Source organism: Mastigoproctus giganteus, chromosome 12, assembly GCF_048544385.1.
Source record: "Mastigoproctus giganteus isolate SK-2022 chromosome 12, ASM4854438v1, whole genome shotgun sequence".
NCBI lineage: Eukaryota > Metazoa > Arthropoda > Arachnida > Uropygi > Thelyphonidae > Mastigoproctus > Mastigoproctus giganteus.
Window position 1 is genome coordinate 16,664,409 of NC_143586.1, and position 22,948 is coordinate 16,687,356.

Below are 22,948 nucleotides of genomic sequence, written 5' to 3' on the forward strand. Positions count from 1 at the left end.
TTTTCTTACTGAATAAAGACAATTTTTTTCAATTTAATTTTTTTTGGACATTTTTTTTTTGTGTACAGGTACAGAACCCTCATTATGCCATATAAACTGTTTCACATTGCACGGATTTGGACTGCACAGTGTTTTCCCAGAATGTAACCCCCACACAAATCGAGGGATGCCTGTGTGTGTGTGTGTGTGTGTGTGTGTGTGTGTGTGTGTGTGTGTGTGTGTGTTATTTATGAGATTTTTCTGTGTGTGTGTATATATATATATATATATATATATATATATATATATATATTTATATATATTTAGTGTATATATATATATATATATATATATATACATACATATATATTTATATATGTATGTATACATACATACATACGTATGTATATATACATACATACATACATATATATTTATATATATATATATATATATATTTATATATATATTAAATATATATATATTTATAATTATTGATAAAAAATAAAGAAAGAAAGTTAAAATGACAATAACTGTAACTAATATGTAAATAATATTTATGGGTCAATGCAGTTGCAAGCAATCATGCAATACGCCCATAATGTTTATAATATTAAGGATAATATAAAGAACCATTAGAATAAACAGATCAATCCAATAATCATACCATCAGGGACCTAAGAAAACGCAAAAAAAAAAAAAAAAAAAAAATTATCACTTTTTACCGACAATCTAGATGACTTCAACTGGGGCCAACCACCCAGAATGAAGGCAAAAAACAACAAGAGGTTCTCTGTTTCTGTGATGATCAATATATGCTAAGTAATTTAAATCTAAACCAAATATAAACCAGTATAGGCCAAATGTAAATCGAATATAAATAAATCGAATGATGATAATAAAAGTTTAGAAATATTAGAATCAAAGGTAAGAAATATAAGTAAAATATAAATGTAAGCATATATTAATCATCGTTGACCCGACAGAGAACGTAATTTAATGATTAAAATAAGATAAGATTAAATATATAATACATACTACATTATTGACCGTATCTAGGACATAATGTAATAGTCGTCAAAATACTATGTGATGCCCCCTATGTGATGGATACGGTAAAAATAAATAATTAAATTAACGCATAGAGAAACATGCAGATAGTAAGAAGAAAAACTAAAGGAGTAGGAATAATAGAAACTGAACTCCACAAGGGCGAAAAATAGTGGTATAGATAAGAAATAGTTTCTCCTACGTCCTTGGATTGCCCTAATAACATACCGGTTGAAGGATACCACATGTGGCAATTTACAATGCTTAATATCATATCTAGCAAATATAATCAATTGAAATTCATACAGGATAATCCATATAATACCAAATTAATAAATAGGCAGCTCAAAGATATACATGAACATTTTGTAATTACTCCCGTTGACAAAGCTGCGTGTAATTATGCAATCATATGTAAATCATATTATATAGAAATTTTAAAAAATGAACTACAGACTATCCATACATATAAACAGATAACATCTTCCTGTAATATAATAATCAAAAAATTAATTGCATTGCATAAAAAATTAAAGTTAAAGTATAATAACCTAAAATAACCATTTATATATGGCATACCCAAATTTCATAAAACACCGATTGCTTTTAGATTCATAACATCATGTAGAGATAGTTATGCTAAATTTCCCGGAAAAACATTAGAAAAGTTACTTAAAATTATATTAAATAACTTAAATAAAACTGTTATAATAAATAATAACTTACCTATTATAAATGCTCTAAAAAATAACAATATTCATCAAATACAAACATTTGACTTTAACAGTCTATTTACTAGCATTAATCTTGATAACTTAAAAGTCGTCCTCCAGAAACTATATTTAGAAAATAAAAATGCTATAAAGGTTGATTTAACCTATTGGGATTCTCTAATAAAATTATGCATCTTTAATAATTATGTATATGATGGAACATCGTTATACTTACAAGTGACTGGCACCCCTATGGGAAGTCCCGCATCAAGCATAATCGCAAACCTTTATCTACATTATACAGAAAGAGAATTCCAAGATAACCTACTTATACATAGATACGTAGATGATCTATGTGTTTTTAATTGTCCACATTTTGTCCAGGATTACGGTAAATTATATCCAGTAGAACTTGTATTGGAAAAAACTAATAGTTCCGATACTATAGCAAATTACTTGGATCTTCATATAGAAATATTCCATAATAATAATATAGACGTAAACATATATAATAAAAGAGATGCGTTTAATTTTAACGTAGTCAGCCTTACAAATTGGAAATCTAATATATCAAAATCAGTGCATGCTAATATAATTTTATCGCAATGTCTAAGGATTGCAATAGTAATAAAAATTGTTCAGCGGGCTTAACAGCGTTGTACGGCAGGTTGATCAATAATAATTTTCCTATCGCTTACCTGAAATATCATTTCAGGAAAGCGATAAACATAATTAATTTCAAAAATTTGTTTTCTAAACCTATTGTTTTAATATAATTTTCAATATAATCGTTATATTTAGTGCCATGTATATATGTAAATAGGATACACTTTGCATTCTTGGTGTCTTACGGCGTAGAAAACTTGTACCCACCGGCTTGCAAATTACAGTGTGTCATTTTTTTTTTTTTTTTTGTAATATATAGTTAAATTCATTTAAATTTACTTAAGTTCACGCGGAGATAACATACAAATTCAGCTCAGGGTCCTACTATAGGAACGGGTTTGCGATCCCGGGCATACCCGAGCCACAACTTATATCTTGTAATGTCTTTAAACTGTCCTACACTCTTTACTTTTATTTCTCCGAAATTATTAGGGCAATCCGAGGACGTAGGAGAAACTATTTCTTATCTATACCACTATTTTTCGCCTTTGTGGAGTTCAGGTTCTATTATTCCTACTCCTTTAGTTTTTCTTCTTACTATCTGCATGTTTCTCTATGCGTTAATTTAATTATTTATTTTTACCGTATCCATCACATAGGGGGCATCACATATTATGACGACTATTACATTATGTCCTAGATACGGTCAATATGTAGTATGTATTATATATTTAATCTTATCTTATTTTAATCATTAAATTACGTTCTCTGTCGGGTCAACGATGATTAATATATGCTTACATTTATATTTTACTTATATTTCTTACCTTTGATTCTAATATTTCTAAACTTTTATTATCATCATTCGATTTATTTATATTCGATTTACATTTGGCCTATACTGGTTTATATTTGGTTTAGATTTAAATTACTTAGCATATATTGATCATCACAGAAACAGAGAACCGCTTGTCGTTTTTTGCCTTCATTCTGGGTGGTTGGCCCCAGTTGAGGTCATCTAGATTGTCGGTAAAAAGCGATATTTTTTTATTATTTTTTTTTTTTTTGCGTTTTCTTAGGTCCCTGATGGTATTATTATTGAATTGATCTGCTTATTCTAATGGTTCTTTATATTATCCTTAATATTATATATATATATATATAGTTTCTACAATTGGGTATATCTACTGGCCTATCTTGTGACTTGCTGAAAAGACAGCTTGGTAGTAGTATTATTTACATAAACTCATTTTGTGTACACATTGCGTGTTGTGGTTACAAGCAATGGTATAGCAGTTTGGCTATCATGAGGCAAAATTAGCTAAGGAATTAGGATAGACACACTCCTACCCTTGTGTACACCAATAGCTCAGAGTGTGGAAAGAATTGATTCGAGGAAAGTGAACATATACAAATGAAGAATATAAAGTTACTGCTCGGATTATCTGGGAGGACGATTTCCTGTCTGTGCTAGTAATGGCCCTAGACATTGTAGATGTGTGGCTCAGTAAATAGTTGCATGTATACAAATATATAATATATCTTATTATCTTATATTAATCTTATTCTTTAATATAATCTTATAATAATCTTACACTTGTATATGTATAATATATATAATACATAAACTGAATTGCCTTTGCATTAGCAACATCCCCCCTCCCTTTGTAGGAATGGATTGGTCTGTGGTTCTGGTGAAGGCTCAAAGTTGGGAACGACTGATATAAGAGTTCACACACATGGCAATCAATTTTTGAGTGTCTGCAAAGAAGAATGGGTTGGCATTGAGAGACCTTTCTCACTTCAAATGTCTAATGATAGGGATAAAGCATACAAGTGCCAATATCTCAACAAAAGCAACACGGATAAGTGTTCCTGTTCTGTAGTGTCACTAGTTTACAGTGAGCAGCTCAACACGGATAAGTGTTCCTGTTCAAAAGCAACATGGATAAGTGTTCCTGTTCTGTAGTGTCACTAGTTTACAGTGAGCAGCTCAACCAGCCAAAGGTAACGCATGGGACAGCCACCACATGCGATAATGTGCATGGTGAGCATCATACATCTTGTCTCGTAACACAGCAGCAATGCAACACAATAGCTAGCTAATCACCCGATATAATGGACTATTCTCCAGACATTAGATCATATAGGCCATGGAAGTCATTGGCCATCCCAGGCACTCATGCTCACCACATGACACAAGAAAATGCACCAACTGACATGTGGAAACCTCTCGAATGATCTGATTCGAAAAAACAATGAGCCATGGTACCTTGAGGCACTGTTGGTGTTCACCCTGCAATACCTTGTCAAGTCCATGTGTATAGCTATATTACAGGCAAAAGCTTGTCAGGTCCCATGCCAAGGTATGTGGCCTCACGAGGTATTAAGTAAGTGTTGCTAATGTATCAGATACACTAGATGTTGGTTATGGTTTATTATTATGCAAACTGATTGAGTACCTATGAACTGGAGAATGGACAAAGAACAAGCTGGTAAGAACCATTCAGGAAACATCTATTCTGCCTGTCAGTCTCATGGAAAATGCAATTCCTCTGAATGTATGCATAATAAAGAAAACTCCCAAAGATGTTAAAGTTGCCAATGTTTAACTTTCATAAAGCTGTAGATTGGGTAATTGAATTGCTCAATATCTATAAAGAGAGCCTTGTCAATCAATTCGGCCCTGGAAAGATTGTGCAAGGCTCAAGGGGTAGAATTTTTTTCAGCCTGGACTGTACTTGTTAACAGGAGAGATTGCTTCTACAGGGATGGGATACACTTAAATAGAAAGGGTGCAAGAATATTTGCTGATGCTATCGAGGCAGTGTTAGGTGGGTCGGAAAACTGCTAGCTTGGGGGGATACAAAGACAAATAGATTAACAGTAGCCACTGGCAGAGGTGAAAGAGATTCTTGCACTGCTTCTATTGGAATGAGCAGAAGCCTGAAAAACAAGATTCAGGATATTTCAGAGACTGCTGGGAGTCATTGCGGTACAAATAAACACATGGGTTGTGTTAGGGTAGCTAAGAATAGAAACAGGTGCAGGTATACTTGCGTGTACACCAATGCTAGGAGTTTAGTAAATAAATTTGATGAATTTGAGGTATTGCTCAAAACATCAAAGGCAGATATTGTTGGGATATCAGAGACGTGGTGTCACACAGATATAAGGGATGCAGAACTGCAATTTGGGGAGTACAACGTCTACAGAAAGGATAGATAGGATAGGAAGGGGGGAGGGGTTATGCTATTAGTTAAGAAACACATAAAAACCAAGGAAGTGAAGCCAGTCGACATCGCTGGACAGTGCAGTGTTGAGTCAGTTTGGTGTGACATAAGCATTGGGAGATCAAAATTGAGAGTAGGAGTGTGCTATAAGCCTAATGACTCTGATGAGTATAATAAGGAACTGTACAGGGAAATAGAGTGGGCCAGTAAATCAGAGAGTCTTATAATGGGAGATTTTAATTTCCCAGATATTGACTGGAATTTGGGGGCTGGTTACTCACACACTAGCAGGGCTTTTGTGGATTTATTGGATGATTGTTTTCTACATCAGCATGTTCGGGAGGCAACTAGAGGGAGTAATACTCTTGATTTGATTATCAGCAGTGATTCTTCATGCATTAAGAATCTGCAGATAAATGAACCACTAGGTGGCAGTGATCACAGTGTGCTGAAGTGGGAGTTACTGAAAGAGGTAACTACCATTAGGGGTAAAGGGAAGGGTTATTGCTTCCGTAAAGGCGACTACAATGGACTGAGACAGTATTTAAATTCTATACAGTGGGACCAACTGATGATGTTACCAACAGCAAACTCAAAATGGGAAGCATTCAAAGAACTTATCTTGGAAGCTACTAGGCTTTACATACCAACTAAGAAATATTGTTCAAGGTTTAGGCCAAAATGGATGTCAGATGAACTAATGAAGCATATGGCAGAAAAGAAAAATGCATGGGATACTTACAAATTAACACATGACACAGAAGCCTATGATAGATACAAGTTGATATGTAACCAAGTTACAAAGGAGGTTAGGCAGGCGAAGGCAGATTACAAGAAATCCTTGGCAAGGGATGCAAAGAAAAACAGCAAAGAGTTCTTTACTTATGTAAACTGTAGAAGGAAGGGGATGAATCAGATTGGTCCACTTGATATTGATGGGTCAACTGTTGATGATCCTGCTCAGGTAGCTAACAAACTAAATGAATATTTTGCATCGACATTCACACATGAGGAGTTATTCAGCAAGGGGAATGCCAGAGGTGTATTCAACTCGAGCAGTCAGCTACAGAATCTTGAAATAACTGGGAGTAAAGTGGAGGAGAAACTGTTGAAGATAAACACAAGAAAGGCACCCAGGGTGGATGGGATCTATCCAGTTATATTAAAGGAGGCAACAAAGGAAGTAAGCAAACCCTTAGCCATAATTATGAGAGCTTCCTTGGACTCAGGGGAGGTACCCATAGACTGGAAATGTGCAAATGTGACCCCAATTCACAAAGGAGGATCAAAGGCTGACACAAGTAATTATAGACCTGTGAGCTTAACTTCTGTTCCAGGAAAATTAATGGAGGCACTGGTTAAAGAAGCACTGCAGGATCATTTAGACAAGACTTCAGTTATAGCTCAGACACAGCATGGTTTTGTTAAGGGGAAGTCTTGCCTGACCAACTTGATTGAATACTATGATGCAGTCACAAAAGAACTGGATGCAGGGAATAACTTTGATATTATATACTTGGATCTTAGAAAGGCTTTTGATACTGTTGCACATGGAAGACTGCTACACAAATTGGAGCAGTGTGACATTGGAGGCAAATTGCTGCTATGGATAAAGGGGTGGTTGAGGGGGAGAAGACAGAGAGTGGTAATCAATGGACACTGCTCATCGTGGACTAATGTTATTAGTGGAGTCCCTCAGGGCTCAGTGTTGGGTCCATTATTGTTTTCTGTATTTATAAATGATATTGATGATGGTATATCAAGCTTAATGTCCAAGTTTGCAGATGATACAAAGGTTGGCAGGGTTGTCAAGGACACTACTGACACTATGCTGCTGCAACAGGATCTGGAAAGGTTGAGCAGATGGGCTGAGAGGTGGCAAATGAAGTTTAACATTGACAAATGTAAAGTACTACACATGGGAAACAGCAACCCCAGAGCAACGTATCAACTCTGTGGTGCTGCACTGACAGTGGTGGAGAATGAAAGGGACTTGGGGGCGATTGTGCAGGCAGATATGAAGTTCTCTGAGCAGTGCAGACGGGCTGCAAGAGTAGCTCATGGAGTATTGTCAATGATATACAGGAATTTTTCCAGCAGGGATAAGGAGGTGATTATTCCCTTGTATAAGGCAATGGTCAGGCCACACCTAGAGTACTGTATACAGGTCTGGAGGCCTCATTTCAAGAAGGATGTGGAGCTGCTGGAACGAGTACAGAGAAGGGCAACAAGATTAGTGAATGGAACAAAGGGGTGCTCTTACGAAGAAAGGCTTAAGTTTTGCAAATTACAGTGTCTGGAGACTAGGCACCAGCGAGGTGATCTGATAGAGGTGTATAAAGCCTTGAATGGTTTAAGCATGCTCAATGCTGATGGGATTCTTCCTCTAGCTCAGAAAAATCACCTGAGAGGGCATAAATTCAAATTGAGGAAAGACAGATGTAGGATAGACATGCGGAAATTTGCCTTTAGCCAGTGGGTGGTTGGTTGGTGGAACAGACTGCCATCCCTTGTGGTGGAGGTTGATAGCCTAAATAAGTTTAAGGCTCAGCTGGACAGGTATTTTGAACGAACAGAGGGGTGAAGTGGAAGTGGGTTTTTTTTTTTTTTTTTTTTTGGCTGATGCTGCATAAGCTTGCTTTCTTGCATCAAATGCCTCTACTAATGCTAATGCTAAAGAAACCAGAAGCAGAAAAAGGAGGTTCTCCATTAAAAAAAAAAAAGAGGAATGCAGGAGATTTATTGAAAAGCTTTTTTTAAGCCACTACCTTCAAAATTAAATTTCATTGATAACAGATGCATTTTATACTAAAATTTAACCATAATACTGGTCACCATTTCTGTTTGGATTGTCCATTAGATAACAAATGTTTATAACCAGTGTTTGCATTAAATCAACAATTAATTTTAAATGAACAGTCAAGAAAGGTACTATTGCAGACTTTGCTATCTTCAGAAATGCTGAGTTAAAAAGTTTGTTTATAACAATGGGCCTGCTATCTAGACTCTGCTGTCAACAGCATTTCCAAATCTTTACTGGAAAGAAAAGATCTGAACTCTGTTTCTTCCATGGCTAAAAATCTTCTTACATTCAGCACTGCTATGAGAAATTGTTAAAATGCCAAGCTCAATTTAATATGATCTGTTATATCTCAAGCTTCCTTATGCACCATTCAGTTCCCCAACAAAGAACCACTGTACATTAATTCTTTCTTCTTTCATAATAGCTTGTGATAGGCTCACATGAAAAATATCGTGTGAGTATTTTTCATGTGAGCATTTATGACAGTGGGGTTTTTTCTGTTTGTTTGTTATTTGGTTTTTAGGAGCATTAGCAACTAAGGCCATATCGCTCCGGGATATGCGGTGGTCAATTCCCTGACCTTTCCGCATCCTCCGTATTTGGTGGTCACGGGCTCGAACCCTGGTCTAATCAAGAAGCGTGTGCTATGTACTGCTGCTCCTGCCCACCTGGCTACTATAAAACATTATTTAGAGTTTTTTGATTTGAAGAAGCCAAACAACCAAAACCCACAACAGATCAACCATAGATAATAGCTTGTTAGTTTGTTTTTTAAATTCATTTCTTATTTTTTTTATTGATTTTTAAAATAATGGGAAAGAATATTATATATTTTTTATTAGTTCAATTGTTTTATTATTAAGAGTATGATGATACTGAACATTTTTTGTACTAATCATTTTGTTCCAGAAGGGAACTGCTAGCATGACAACAGAGTATGTTACAGTGTCTATTTAAAGTAAATGTAACTAAGAACCACACAACCAAAGAGTTCAATCCTCTTATCCAATCCACTTCACATTAGCAATAAAACACCATTTCTGAATACACTGACACACACACACACAGTAGAAGCACAATATTTTGTATGCAAATTTTAATTTTTAACTGGTCAAAGAATAAACAGGTAATGATGTTTGGCAGGAATTTTAATTTCAGTTAAAACAAAACTTACCATTCTCCATAGCTTGTGAAATATAAATGTAAAGAAAGTAACCTTCCATTACTTCCAAAAGATTGTGGACCGCCTGTACATTCCCAGTAATAACATCTTCTCCAGTGATGTGTGACAAAGAGATATTTATTATGTCCAGAGACAGAGTATCAATTACTGCTTGGATATTGTGGGCTTCTTCTTCTGCATTTTTAGGATTTTCGATTAAATCTATCAATTAAAAAAACACAGAAAGAACGTTTTAATATGGAAAAAAAGTGCAATTATGAAAATGCACTTTTTTCCCATAAAACACCATTTCTTCATTTACTTATACTTCTTGCTGATATACTTCAGTTCAGTCCATTAGAAGTTTAGAATTCTATGTATCTGAATGGCTAGGAGTCAATGTTTACACAGGTTATTCAAAAATAAATGAATGAAATAAATTAGAAAATGTAAGTGTGCAAAGTCTCAAAAAAAAAAAAAAAAAAAATGGTTGTTTGCAGAAAAAGTAATAATTCAGAGATGTAGGAATGACTACTAATCAAGAAACAAAAGACAGTTTTTGCAAAAGATTATATGTCTCCATATGCAACGTGAAACATGATGGAGCACCATCACAGTTATAGTGCAAAGTGCATCTCATATAGTATCATTGAATTATAAGGTTCTCTGTGGCATTCTCTGTTTGATGAACCATATAAAGCATTGTCACATACTGACAGATTCAAGCTTTGGGGTGGGCACTCAAGAGGTGTAGGATACGTTGAGAAATGGCCACCCCACTTGGCTTGGAAACTTCAATTCTCTAACAGTGATTTACATTTAAGCGAACTAGTACACTAATCACCCCTATGTTTCTGTATATATGCAACTAGAGTTTATCCGCTTTTTAATAGCATAACCTATTAAACAGTTATTGTTATCTATATTGTAGTTTTAAATGTTTTTCACCAACCTTATGTAGAAATAAAACACAACGAAAACTGGAATCTTGATAACTATTTATTTATAATAAATATGTATTTATAATGATAAATTAACTTTACAACTAAAATATATAAAATATACATTAAAATATACTGGGTTAAGAACAATAAAATACATTAAAATATACTAAATTAAAAGCGATAAAACCATAGCTTTCGAAGGCTCCTGCCTTCTTCTTCAGTGGTATTTTCTTTGTTCTGCAGTGCATCTTTAAATACCAGCAGGTTCACAGTACTCATCACGTGTTTCATTCCCACGTGTTCCGTTCTCTTGTGTTATGGAATCGGAAATTAGTGTTATCAACATAGAACTAAAGAAGAGACCCCACATCTCTGGATCAGCTTAAACATAATGTAAATTATGTTTAAGCTGATTGAAACCACTCAACCAAGCAATCCTAAACACTCAAGCACAAACCAGGTAGTGCACAACATGTTAAGGTAAGCTATTGACTTAGCATGCTTCAATTCATCACACAGCAAATGCAAAAATATGCTTGTGTAGGGAGTAATTTCAGTTACTTCATTATAAACTGATTTAAGAATCCCTGCTCTATGGAGTACGGAGACTCATGACTAATTAACCACTGCTTGTTGTTGTAGTGGTGGTGGTGGTGGTTGAGTTTAACGGCACATAGGCTGTTAGGCCCATATTGTGTCTTTCTAATATAAATGGTGGATATGAAATATTAACTATATTTTATGATATATTACAATATGATTTATGAAGATAAACAGTTCTTTCATATTAGGGTCATCTCCAAGAATCTGCATTAACATGTACGGGACAAAGTTGAAAAAAGTCGTGAGTTAGGGTTAAATCGGAAAGTATTTGCAATTCTACCCAGACACGATGGGAAGATGTATATAATGAGAGCCTTGTAAATCAATTTGGTCCTGGAGAGATTGTACAAGGCACATGGGGTAGAATTATTTTCAGCATGGTCTATGCTTGTTAACAGGAGAGATTGTTTCTACAGGAATGGGATACACTTAAATATATTAGCTGATGCTATCGAGGCAGTGTTAGGTGGGTTGGAAAACTGCTAGCTTGTGGGGGGACTCAGTAGCCACAGGCAGAGGTGAAAGTGATTCTTGTACTGCTTCTACTGGAACGAGCAGCAGCCTGGAAAGTGAGGTACTGAGGTTTTCAAGGACTGCTGCAAGTCATCACAGAACAAGTAAATACATGGTTTGTGTTAGGGCAATTAAGAGTAAGAACAGGTGCATGTACACAGATGCTATGAGTATAGTAAATAATTTTGATGAATTTCAGATGTGTTGGCAAAGACATCAAAGGCTGACGTTGGGATATCAGAGACATGGTGCCACATAGAGATAACAAATGCAGAATTAGAATTTGGAGAGTACAATGTGTTCAGAAAGGATACACAGGCTACAAGGGGAGGAGGAGTGATACTGTTAGTTAAGAAAGACATAAAATCTAAGGAAGTGCATTCAGTTGACATGGATGCACAGCACGGTGTTAAGTCAGTTTGGTGTGACGTAAGCACTAGCGATAACACACTCCTACTTGACAGTAGAAGTGTATTATAGGCCTAATGACTCTGATGAGTACAACAAACAACTGTGCAAAGAAATAGAGCAAGCTAGTAAATCAGATTGTCTTATAATGGGGATTTTAACTTTCAAGATATAGACTGGAATTGTGGATTGATCACTTACACATTGGCAAGACTTTTTTGGATTTATTGGATGACTGTTTTCTACAACAACATGTTCAAGGGGCAACCAGAGGGAGTAATACTCTTGATCTGATAATCAGCAGTGATTATTCATGCATTAAAAATTTACAGATAAAGAACCACTAAGTAGCAATGATCACAGTGTACTGATGTGGAATTTACTGAAAGATGTAACTACCATCAGGGGGGAAAGGGAAGGGTTTTTGCTTTCGTAAAGATGACTACAGTGGTCTCAGATGTTTTTTTATCTATACAGTGGAACTAACTAACGATATTACCAACAGCAATTCTAAATAGGAAGCATTCAAGGAATTAATCTTGGAAGCTACTAGGCTTTTCATACAAACTAAGAAATATTGTTCAAGGTTTAGGCCTAAATAGATATCAGATGAACTAATGAGAGCTGTGGCAGAGAAGAAAAATGCATGGGACACAAATTATCAGGAGACACAGATGCCTATGGTAGATATAAGATAGTCTGTAATCAAGGGACAAAGGACATTAGGCAAGCAAAGGCAGATTACGAGAAATCTTTGGCAAAGGATGCAAAGAAAAACAGTAAAGCCTTCTTTACTCGCGTAAGCTCCAGAAGAAAAGGAATGAAACAGATTGGTCCACTTGATATCGATGGTTCAATTGCTGAGGATTCTGCTCAGATAGCTGACCAACTGAATGAGTATTTGCATTTGCACTTGAGTAATTCTGTAGGGAAGTGGAGGCCACAGCTTATCAAACTCTAACAGGGAGTTAAATGATTTTATATTTTTGAATACACCATGAATTGTAAAACTAATAGAGTAAGCTTATCTGTGAAAAGATCTAAACCTCATAAACACTTCCTAATTCATTTCACAAATATATGTGGTCCCAATTCTAATCTCAATGATGTCCATTTCCACTTGCAGTCTGCCAAACCCCATGTACTTTTTCTGACAGAATCTCAGTTACCGGTTGATTCAACTACTGCTCATTTCAGTTGCCCAAATTATTACTGTACGATTCCTTTTGCCTCAAAGGTGGTACTTGTGCATATGGCCATTCCGATATTCCCTGTCAGAGACTTGGTAATTTGTAATCTCCTCTTTTCGATCTTCTCTGGTTTAAAATCTCTCTACCTCTATTGTGTCAAATTTATCTGTTGTCTCTACCGTTCTCCAAACTCCACTAATCACTTGGAGCACTTCGATTTCCTCATTTTGCAACTTGACTTTTTCCAGTCCAACTTTCCTAACAGTGAGGTAATGTCCACAACTCCAGCTGGCTTCCATTTTCTAGTCACACCGATCCATCTGGTCAAGATGCTAAGGCTTTTGCAATTACTAATGACCTTGCACAGATTGTTCATTTACCTACAAGAATACTGGACAATCCTACCCATACAGCCAACACACTATCTTTTTCTCACAAACAACCCTTCTAAGTGCACGGTCGAAGTGAGAGATCCTTTAGGCACCTCAGATCACAACTTGGTGATGTCTCTTCTCCAATGGAGCCTTTATCTCATGGCTATTCCCAACCTCGTATTGTTTAGCATTACAAGAATGCAAAATGGGATAACCCGCGAGATTTCTTTTCTTCTTTTACTTGGTCGGATTACTGTTTCAAAACTTCTGATGTCAACGTTTGCTCAGATCGTGTCAGTGAAATTATTCTTGCAGGAATGGAATCCTTTATCCCACACTCCACTTTAAAATCTCGTCCTTTATTTAAACCTTGGTTTTCCAATAAATGCTGTTCAAGAGAAGAACGTTACATATCTTAACTGGCCTGTTTCTAATTCTTCAGTTTCATTTTCTGCCTACAGCAAAGCTCGCAACAATTGTAAAGCAGTTATTAATCAGTCCAAACTAGAGTTTGAACAGGGTAAGAGTAGAAAACTTGCTTCTTGCCCTAATGGTAGCCAAGCATTCTGGTCTCTTGCCAAAGCTATTGGCCACAACTTTTGCAATCTCTGCTCCCACCTCTGTCAAAACCAGATGGTTCTGTTATCACTTCAGCCAAGGATAAAGCTGACCTGCTAGCATCCCATTTTTCTTTCAACTCGTGTATTAAAGATCTTGGTAAAACACCTCCCACCATTCCCAACATGCTCCATTCAGTGCCTCCTGTGGTCTTCTGTCAAAAGGATTTTGACGATTCCTGATGCTAAGAAAGCTCCAGGTCCAGAAGGCATTTCTCCACTTGTTCCCAAAACCTGTGCTCCTGAACTTACTTCTGTTCTTTGCCTCCTTTTTCTGCTTTCTTATTTCAAAGGTGTTTTTCCTTCTGCTTTGAAATTTGCTAATATCCAGCTAGTTCCTAAAAAGGGTGACAAATCCCTCCATTCCAATTATTGTCCCATTGCAATTACTTCTGCTCTTTCTAAAGTAATGGAGAAATCAATCAACCACCAACTCTTAAACTACCTAGAAACCTTCTGTCTGATCAATGATAGCCAGTATAGATTCCGTCAGTGTTGATCCACTGGTGATATTCTGGCGTATGTTACCCATTTATGGACTAATTCAATGGAAAAGTTCAGTGAAACACAAGCAGTTCCTCTTGACATCTCAAAGGCTTTCGATCATGTTTGGCATAAAGGTCTTTTAAACAAGCTTCCATCTTATGGTTTGCCAACTGTTTGTAATTGGTTATCTAGTTTTCTCTCTGATCACTCACTGAGGGTGATGGTAGATGGCTCTCTGTCTTCTAACTTCTCCACTAATGCTGGTGTCCCCCAAGGTTCAGTTCTTTTCCCCACTCTTTTCCTCTTGTATATTAATGACCTTCTTCCATTGACGGGAAATCCTATCCATAGGATTTCCCGTCAATGGAATATAATGCTGATGATAGCATATTGCATTCCATTTTCCATTTTGAGAAACATTGCTCTGCTCAATCAGCTTCAACTTCTCGAAAATCTGCTACCAATTTCTTAAATGTCAATCTCCAGGTAATACTCCAGTGGGGCAAAGACAACTTAGTTTATTTCAATCCTTCTAAAACTCAGTCTTGTCTTATATCTCGCAAAAAGGATTCTTCTGCTCCTATGCTTATCTTTGGTGACACTCCGATTTCTAGGCGAAATGATATATCTCTTTTGGGGATTACCCTGACTTCTAATCTCCCTTGAGACAAATAAATTAGAAATATTGCTTCCTCTGCATCTAAAAAACTTGGTTTTCTCTTTCGCTCTTGGCATTACTTTTCTTCCAAATAGCTGTTCACTCTGTACAAATCGCAAATCCGTCATACCATGGAATATTGTTCCCACATCTGGGGTGGTGCCCCCAAAATCTCTCTCAGGCTTCTTGATTCTGTTCAGAAGAGGGCAGTTAGGTTAATTAATGATTCATCTCTAAAAGAGTCTCTCCACTCGCTGTCTCATAGATATACTGTTTCTGCTGCATGCCTCTTGTACAGATATTTTCATGGGCATTGTTCTTCTGAATTGGCTTCTATAATTTCCGCTCTCTCTTTCAAAACAGTCCGAACACGTGCCACCACCAGTCAAAATCCATTTACTGTCCAACTTCAAACTCACAGAACCAACTTTCCATCTTCCTTGTTTATTCATTCCTTCCTTCATATGTATTTCCTGAAAATTAGAGTCTACAGAAGCTCAAGTACAATGTCAACAAATATCTTCTTTTGTCTTCTCAACTTCCAACACAAGCACGGTACTAAGTACTATAGGTTCTAATACCTCTTGTGTTTGGGGTTTACATTAAAAAAAAAAAAATTATTTTGTATCAACTAAGAGCAAAGTGGAGAAGAATACTCTGAAGTTAAACATAAGGAAACAGAATCGTCTAGACAAGACTGCACTTAGTTCAGACACAGCAAGGGTTTGTTAAGGGGAGACTGACCAGTTTGACTGGATACTATGATTTGGTCACAATGGAATTGGATGGAAAACATTATTTTGATATCATATACTTGGATTTTATGAAAGCTTTTGATACTGTTGCTCATGGAAGACTACTGTACAAGTTGGAGCAGTATAGCATTAAGGGCAAGTTGCTACAATGGATAAAAGTATGATTGAGTGGAAAACAGTGGTAATCAATGGACACTGTTGTCAATGATATATAGGAATTTTGATAGCAAGGAGGTGATTATCCCCTTGTATAAGGCAGTGGTCAGACCACACCTAGAATACTGTATACAGGTCTGGAGGTCTCATTTTAGGAAACATGTTGAGCTACTAGAACGAATACAGAGAAGGGCAATGCGATCAGTGAGTGTAACAAAAGGTTGCTGTTACCAAGATAGGCTTAAGTTCTTCAAAGTGCAGTGTCTGGAGACAAGGCACCTGCAAGGTGATATGACTGAAGTATGTAAGGGCTTGAATGGTTTGGCAAGCTCAATGCTGATGGGATTCTTCCTCTTGCTTAGATTAATCACCTGAGGGGATATAAATTCAAATTGAGGAAAGACAGTTGTAAAACAGATGGGTGGAAATTTGCCTTTGGCCAGCTGGTGGTTGATGGAACAAACTCCCATCTGTCGTTGTGGGAGTTGCCAGCTTAAATAAATTCAAGGGTGAACTAGACAAATGTTTGGAGGTAATGGATGGGTGAAACGGGAGGCGTTTTTTTTTTTGCTGATGCTATATAAGCTTGATTTCTTGCATCAATGCCTCTACTAATGCTAACATTACTGATTACTGTGCACTAGTAAGTGATGTAAAGGTGTGTGAGGGAATATTTTTAAATTGGAGATATTCCACTAATAAATGATGAACGGTCAGTTGTAGTAGTAGTGGCATGTGATGCAAGAAAGCAAATGTATGAGCTTATGCAGCATCAGCCAAAAAAAAAAAAAAAATCACACCATTCCCTCCAAATGCCTGTCCAGTTCCTCCTTAAATTTATTCAACCTATCAATTTCCACAACGACAGATGGAAGTTTGTTCCAGCAATTAACCACCCGGTGGTTAAAGGCAAATTTCCGCACATCTATTCTACATCTGTCCTTTCTTAATTTGAATTTATGTCCCCTTAGGTTCATAATCTGAACAAGTGGAAGGATCCCATCAGAATTCAGCGGGCTAAACCCATTCAAGGCCTTATACACCTCAATCAGATCACCGCGCAGGTGCCTAGTCTCCAGCCACTGCAATTTGCAGAACTTAAGCCTCTATTGATAAGAGGATCCCTTCATTCCCCTCACCAATCTTGTTGCCCTTCTCTGTACACGCTCGAATAAATCTACATCTTTCCTAAAATGAGGCCTCCAGACCTGTACGCAGTACTCAAGGCGGGGCCTGACCATTGCCTTATACAGAGGGATAATAATCACCTCCTTTTCCCTGCTAGCAAAATTCCTATATATCATTAACAAAACCCCATGACCTGCCTTGGCAGCCTGTCTGCATTGCTCAGAAAACTTCATATCTACCTGCACAATTACCCCCAGGTCTTTTTCGTTTTCTACCATCTTAAGTGTAGTACCACACAGTTGGTACGTTTCTCTGGGGTTACTTCTACCCATATGCAGTACTTTGCATTTGTCAAGGTTAAACTTCAGTTGCCACTTTTTAGCCCATCTGCCCAAATTATCTAGATCCTGTTGCAGTAGCACACTGCCATTACTGTCATTAACAACCCTCCAACCTTTGTATCATCTGCAAACTTCGACATTAAGCCTGATATACCTTCATCAATATCATTGATAAATATACAAAACAACAGTGGACCTAACACCGAACCCTGTGGGACTCCACTAATAACATTAGTCCAAGAAGAGCAGCACCCATTGATTACCACCCTCTGTCTTCTCGCACTTAACCATCCTTTTATCCATTGTAGCAACTTACCCTTAATACCATTCTGCTCCAATTTGTACAATAGTCTTCCATGCGCAACAGTGTCAAAAGCTTTCCTGAAATCCAAATATATGATATCAAAATTATTTTTTGCATCCAGTTCCTTTGTAACCACATCATAATATCCTATCAAATTTGTCAGACAAGACTTTCCCTTAACAACCCATGCTGTGTCTGAATTATTGCTGCAGTCTTGTCTAGGTGATCCTGCAATGCATCTTTAACCAGCGACTCCATTATTTTATCTGGAACAGAAGTTAAACTAACTGGTCTGTAATTACTCGTGTCACCCTTCGATCCCCCTTTGTGAATTGGGGATACATTTGCACATCTCCAGTCCGTGGGAACCTCCCCTGAGTCCAAGGATGCTCTCATAATTATGGTTAAAGGTTTGCTTAGTTGCTTTGCCGCCTCCGTTAATATAACTGGATAGATCCCATCCACCCTAGGTGCTTTTCTTATGTTTATCTTCAACAGTTTCTCTTCCACTTTGCTCTCAGTTATTACAAAATTTAAGTATCCTGCTACAATTTGATAACCTTCTGCCATTTTCAAACCTTAATAGTTCCTCACGTGTGAATGTAGATGCAAAATACTCATTCAGTTTGTTTGCTATCTGAGCAGGATCATCAACAGTCGAACCATCAATGTCAAGTGGACCAATCAGATTCATCCCCTTCCTTTTAGAGTTTATATAAGTAAAGAAATCCTTGCTGTTTTTCTTAGCATCTTTTGCCAAGGATTTCTCGTAATCTGCCTTTGCCTGCCTCCTTTGTGACCTGATTACAGATTAACTTATATCTGCCATAGGCTTCTGAGTCGCTTGATAATTTATATGCATCCCAAGCATTTTTCTTCTCTGTTACGAGTCTCATTACTTCATTTGACAACCATTTAGGCCTAAACCTTGAACAATATTTCTTAATAGGTATGAAACTTTTAGTAGCTTCCACGATTAATTCCTTGAATGCTTCCCACTTAGAATTTACTGTTGGTAACATCGTCAGTTGATACCACTGTACAGAATTTAAAAACTGTCGGAGACCACTGTACTCGCCTTTACGGAAGCAAAAACCCTTTCCTTTACCCCTGATGGTAATTAAATCTTTAAGTAAATCCCACGTCAGTACACTGTGATCACTGCCACCTAGTGGTTCTTTTATCTGCAAATTCCTAATACATGAATGATCACTGCTGATAACCAGATCATGAGTATCACTTTCTCTGGTTGCCTCTCGAACATGCTGCTGCAGAAAACAAATCATCCAATAAATCCCCAAAAGTCTGACTAGTGTATGAGTGCCCAACCCACAAGTTCCGGTCAATATCTGGGAAGTTAAAATCCCCCATTACTAGACATTCCGATTTACTAGCCCACTCTATTTCTCTGTACAATTATTCATTGTACTCATTCGAGTCATTAGGCCTATAGCACACTCCTACTCTTATTTTTGCTTTCGCAGTGCTTATGTCACACCAAACTGACTCAACAGTGCACTGTTCATCTGTATCAACTGGATGCACTTCCTTTGATTTTATGTTTTTCTTAATTAACAGCATAACATCTCCTCCCTTCCTATCCTGTCTATCCTTTCTGTACACATTGTACTCCCCAAATTCCAGTTCGGCATTCCTTATATCTGTGTGACACCATGTCTCTGATATCCCAACAATATCCGCCTTTGATGTCTTGACCAACACTTCAAATTCATCAAATTTATTTACTGTACTTCTAGCATTGGTATACATGCAAGTATACATGCACCTATTCTTATTCTTAGTTACTCTAACATATCCCATATACCCACCTGTTTCACGATGACTGCCACCCATCCCTGAAACCTCCAACACTCCTCGCTCCAGGTCGCTACTTATTCTAATAGAAGTTGTGCAAGAATCACCTTCACCTCTGCCTACGGCTACTGTTAAACTATTAGTCCTTGTATCCCCCCCAAGCTATCAGTTTTCTGACCCACCCAACACTGCCTCGATAGCATCAGCAAATATTCTTGCACCCTTTGTATTTAAGTGTATCCCATCCCTGTAGAAGCAGTCTCTCCTGTTAACAAGTACAGTCCAGGCTGAAAAAAATTCTATCCCTTGAGCCTTGCACAATCTTTCCAGGGCCGAATTGATCGACAAGGCTCTCATCATATACTCCCTCCTATCGTGTCTGGGCAGAATTGCAGACACTTTCAAATTCAACCCTAATTCATGGCTTTTTTTCATCAGTGACCTGTTCTTGTTAAGTAATTCTGCCGCTCTCCTACTCTTGATATCATTAGTGCCAACGTGTACAACTATATCACCTTTTGTGCCCTTAAAAGATGATATCTGCTCTACAACGTCATCAACCTTTGCCCCTGGCAGACATACCCTGGTCCTGTTCCACCTATCCTTTTTACAAAGCATGTTTCCCATTTCCCTGATAATAGAGTCACCAACAACTACTAGTTCCTGTGGGACCAGCGCATTCTGCCTTGGGGGTTGCCGCTGTGTTGCGTGATGACCAAGTGCAAGCTCTGGCGTTGATGTGGGCAGCTGAGAGCCTGATGGGCCCCTCAATTTAGATCTTTTGAGGGCATTCACCCTGTCCTTCAAACTCTCATATAGGCCCATAACAACGCTGAGTTGTCGCCCGATTTCCTTACATCGCGCGCACACACACAAAGACATCCCCCATGGCAATATCATGTTCCATTCCAGATAGTTCGGCAAACATTTCATAAGTAGCACATTTTTTTAGGCTGTGATGCATTGGAGAATCGCCCCCCTCAGTTCTCCCCCAAGTCACAGCACTCCTGCCACTTTGTGCCCATTGCTTTGCTGCTCTAGTTTGGGGCATGATATTTAAAATTAATAAGATCAATAAATTAAATTAATTAAATGTCAATACTACGCTATCTAATAGAAACAATGAAGCGTATTACTGTTTCTATAATTATATGTTAGAGCTACCTAGCTACCTCAATTAAAAATTTGAATTCCCTATCACTATATACAAAAACAATGCCTGCAAGATTCGAACGAAATAACGGTTTTACGTATATAAAGCATTACGTATATCTACAAAAAATGTTTATATAAATTAAAATAAAAATAAACAGCGTAATTATAACTATAAGACTATGTATTAAGTACAATATAAAATAACAATTATGTAAATAAAAAGCAAACACTTATCATTTTTTTCGGAGCCTGTAAACTCGCAGCTGTATTTTCTAAAGAGAGTCAGCGCCCTCTTGACATGACGTGATGTGCATTGAGGAGCACTGTAGTGTTAATAGATATAGGTGAGTGATGCAAGTATGCCCAATCTTTAGCCTTCCTAAAATTGTTTCTTCTTGTCTACTTTCCTGGAAGCTGGAGACCCACAGCTTTGGTTCTGGCTTTATTTGGTATAATTTGTTTCCTGCATAACCTCTCCAGATCAGTGATCAACTATTGTAACATGCCTTATGGATAATACGTTTATAATCGGTATATGGAATTTGAAAAGTCTGGGAAATAGTAGTATCTGTTTTTTTGGCTGCAACATCTGCTCTTTCATTTCCTGCTATTCCAGAATGCCCTGGAATCCAGCAGAATGTAAGAGCTTGTTTGAACTCATTACAAGCACGTAATTTTAGAATGGATTTGGTTTGTTACAGGGTGAGAGAAGTTGGTATTACTACTTAGCACAGACAGCACTCGGTGAGTCAGTGTATATTAAAGCAGATGAAATTAGAAGTTTATTAATGTGATCCAGAGCTAAGTTTATAGCATAAAGCTGAGCAGTGAAGATACTGCATTATACTGGTAATGAGACAAAAGTGACAAATGCCAGGAAGATTTCTGCAGCAACTACTTGTTTTTGATCAGTTTTTGATCCATCTGTATAGATCTTACAGTGAGTTAGAAGCAGAGTGAGTTCCATGTAACTGTGCGATATTGGAGGGAGACAAGGTGTTCTTTCCCCACTTTTTCAAATAGTCATCATAAATTGCAGGGACAATTGTCTAAGGTGGATCAGGCGGTGTCATGTCCTGATGTATTGTCAATTTTTATATTCCATGTTTGAGTTAGATCTTAAAGTCTAAGTGCAGCAGGTTGGTTTTCATTTGGTTTACTATTGTAAAATGACTCCCATTCGGTATTATACAGACATCTCCAAATAGGGTGCTAGGGAAGACTGCAGATTTTTGCAGCATACATCAAAAGTAATGTTTTCCTGTAAAGATGTAAGGGAGGTTCGTGGGTTTCAATGTAAAGGCTCTGAACTGGGGAGGTTCTGAAAGTCCCTAGAGAAACTCTCAGAGCACTGTGCTGGAGCGTGTTCAATTGCTTTAAAGTACCTTTCCTTGCAGAGTCATACACTGGAGAGCTATAGCCCAAGCAAGACCTGATGAGAGTGCTATAAAGATGGATAAAGGTATGTCAATCAGTGCCCCATGACATGGATGACACACACCGGAGGATATTCAATTTCTTCAAGCAGATGGTTCGAAGATAGGCCACATGTGCTTGAAAGTTTTCTATTTCCTATCCAGTACCAGGCCAAGAACACAGGACAGCGTGAGCAAGAGGAACTCAAACATTATTGATCTTTACCTCAGGATCAGGATGAAGTGACTATAATTTGCTTTGCAGAAGTGAATAGTGATGGATTTCTGCTCGGCAAGACGGTATCCATTATGTAAGGTCCAGTATTCTATTCCGGAAAGACCAATTTGTAACTGTCTTTCAACAGTATTCATACTTTTTTTTGCGACTGGGGATATGGTAAGGTCATCCGCATACATGAACATTTGAATGGTTTTTGGAAGATCTTCCAATATGTTGTTAACCCGAACTGCAAATAGGGTAGCACTCCTCAGTATGGAACTCTGCGGGACACCCTCTTCTTGAATGTGAGATGCTGACAG

General features: G+C 37.3%; 1 protein-coding gene across 1 annotated transcript in view; it reads right to left on the reverse strand.

Moving 5' to 3' along the window:
• LOC150076731 (centrosomal protein of 95 kDa-like) overlaps positions 1-22,948 on the reverse strand; it is a 215,367-nt gene that overhangs the window by 138,363 nt on the left and 54,056 nt on the right. Inside the window, exon 4 of the mRNA XM_090386630.1 lies at positions 9,559-9,768. Coding sequence (XP_090242756.1) covers positions 9,559-9,768 — 210 coding nt within the window. The remainder of the gene's footprint in view (positions 1-9,558; positions 9,769-22,948) is intronic.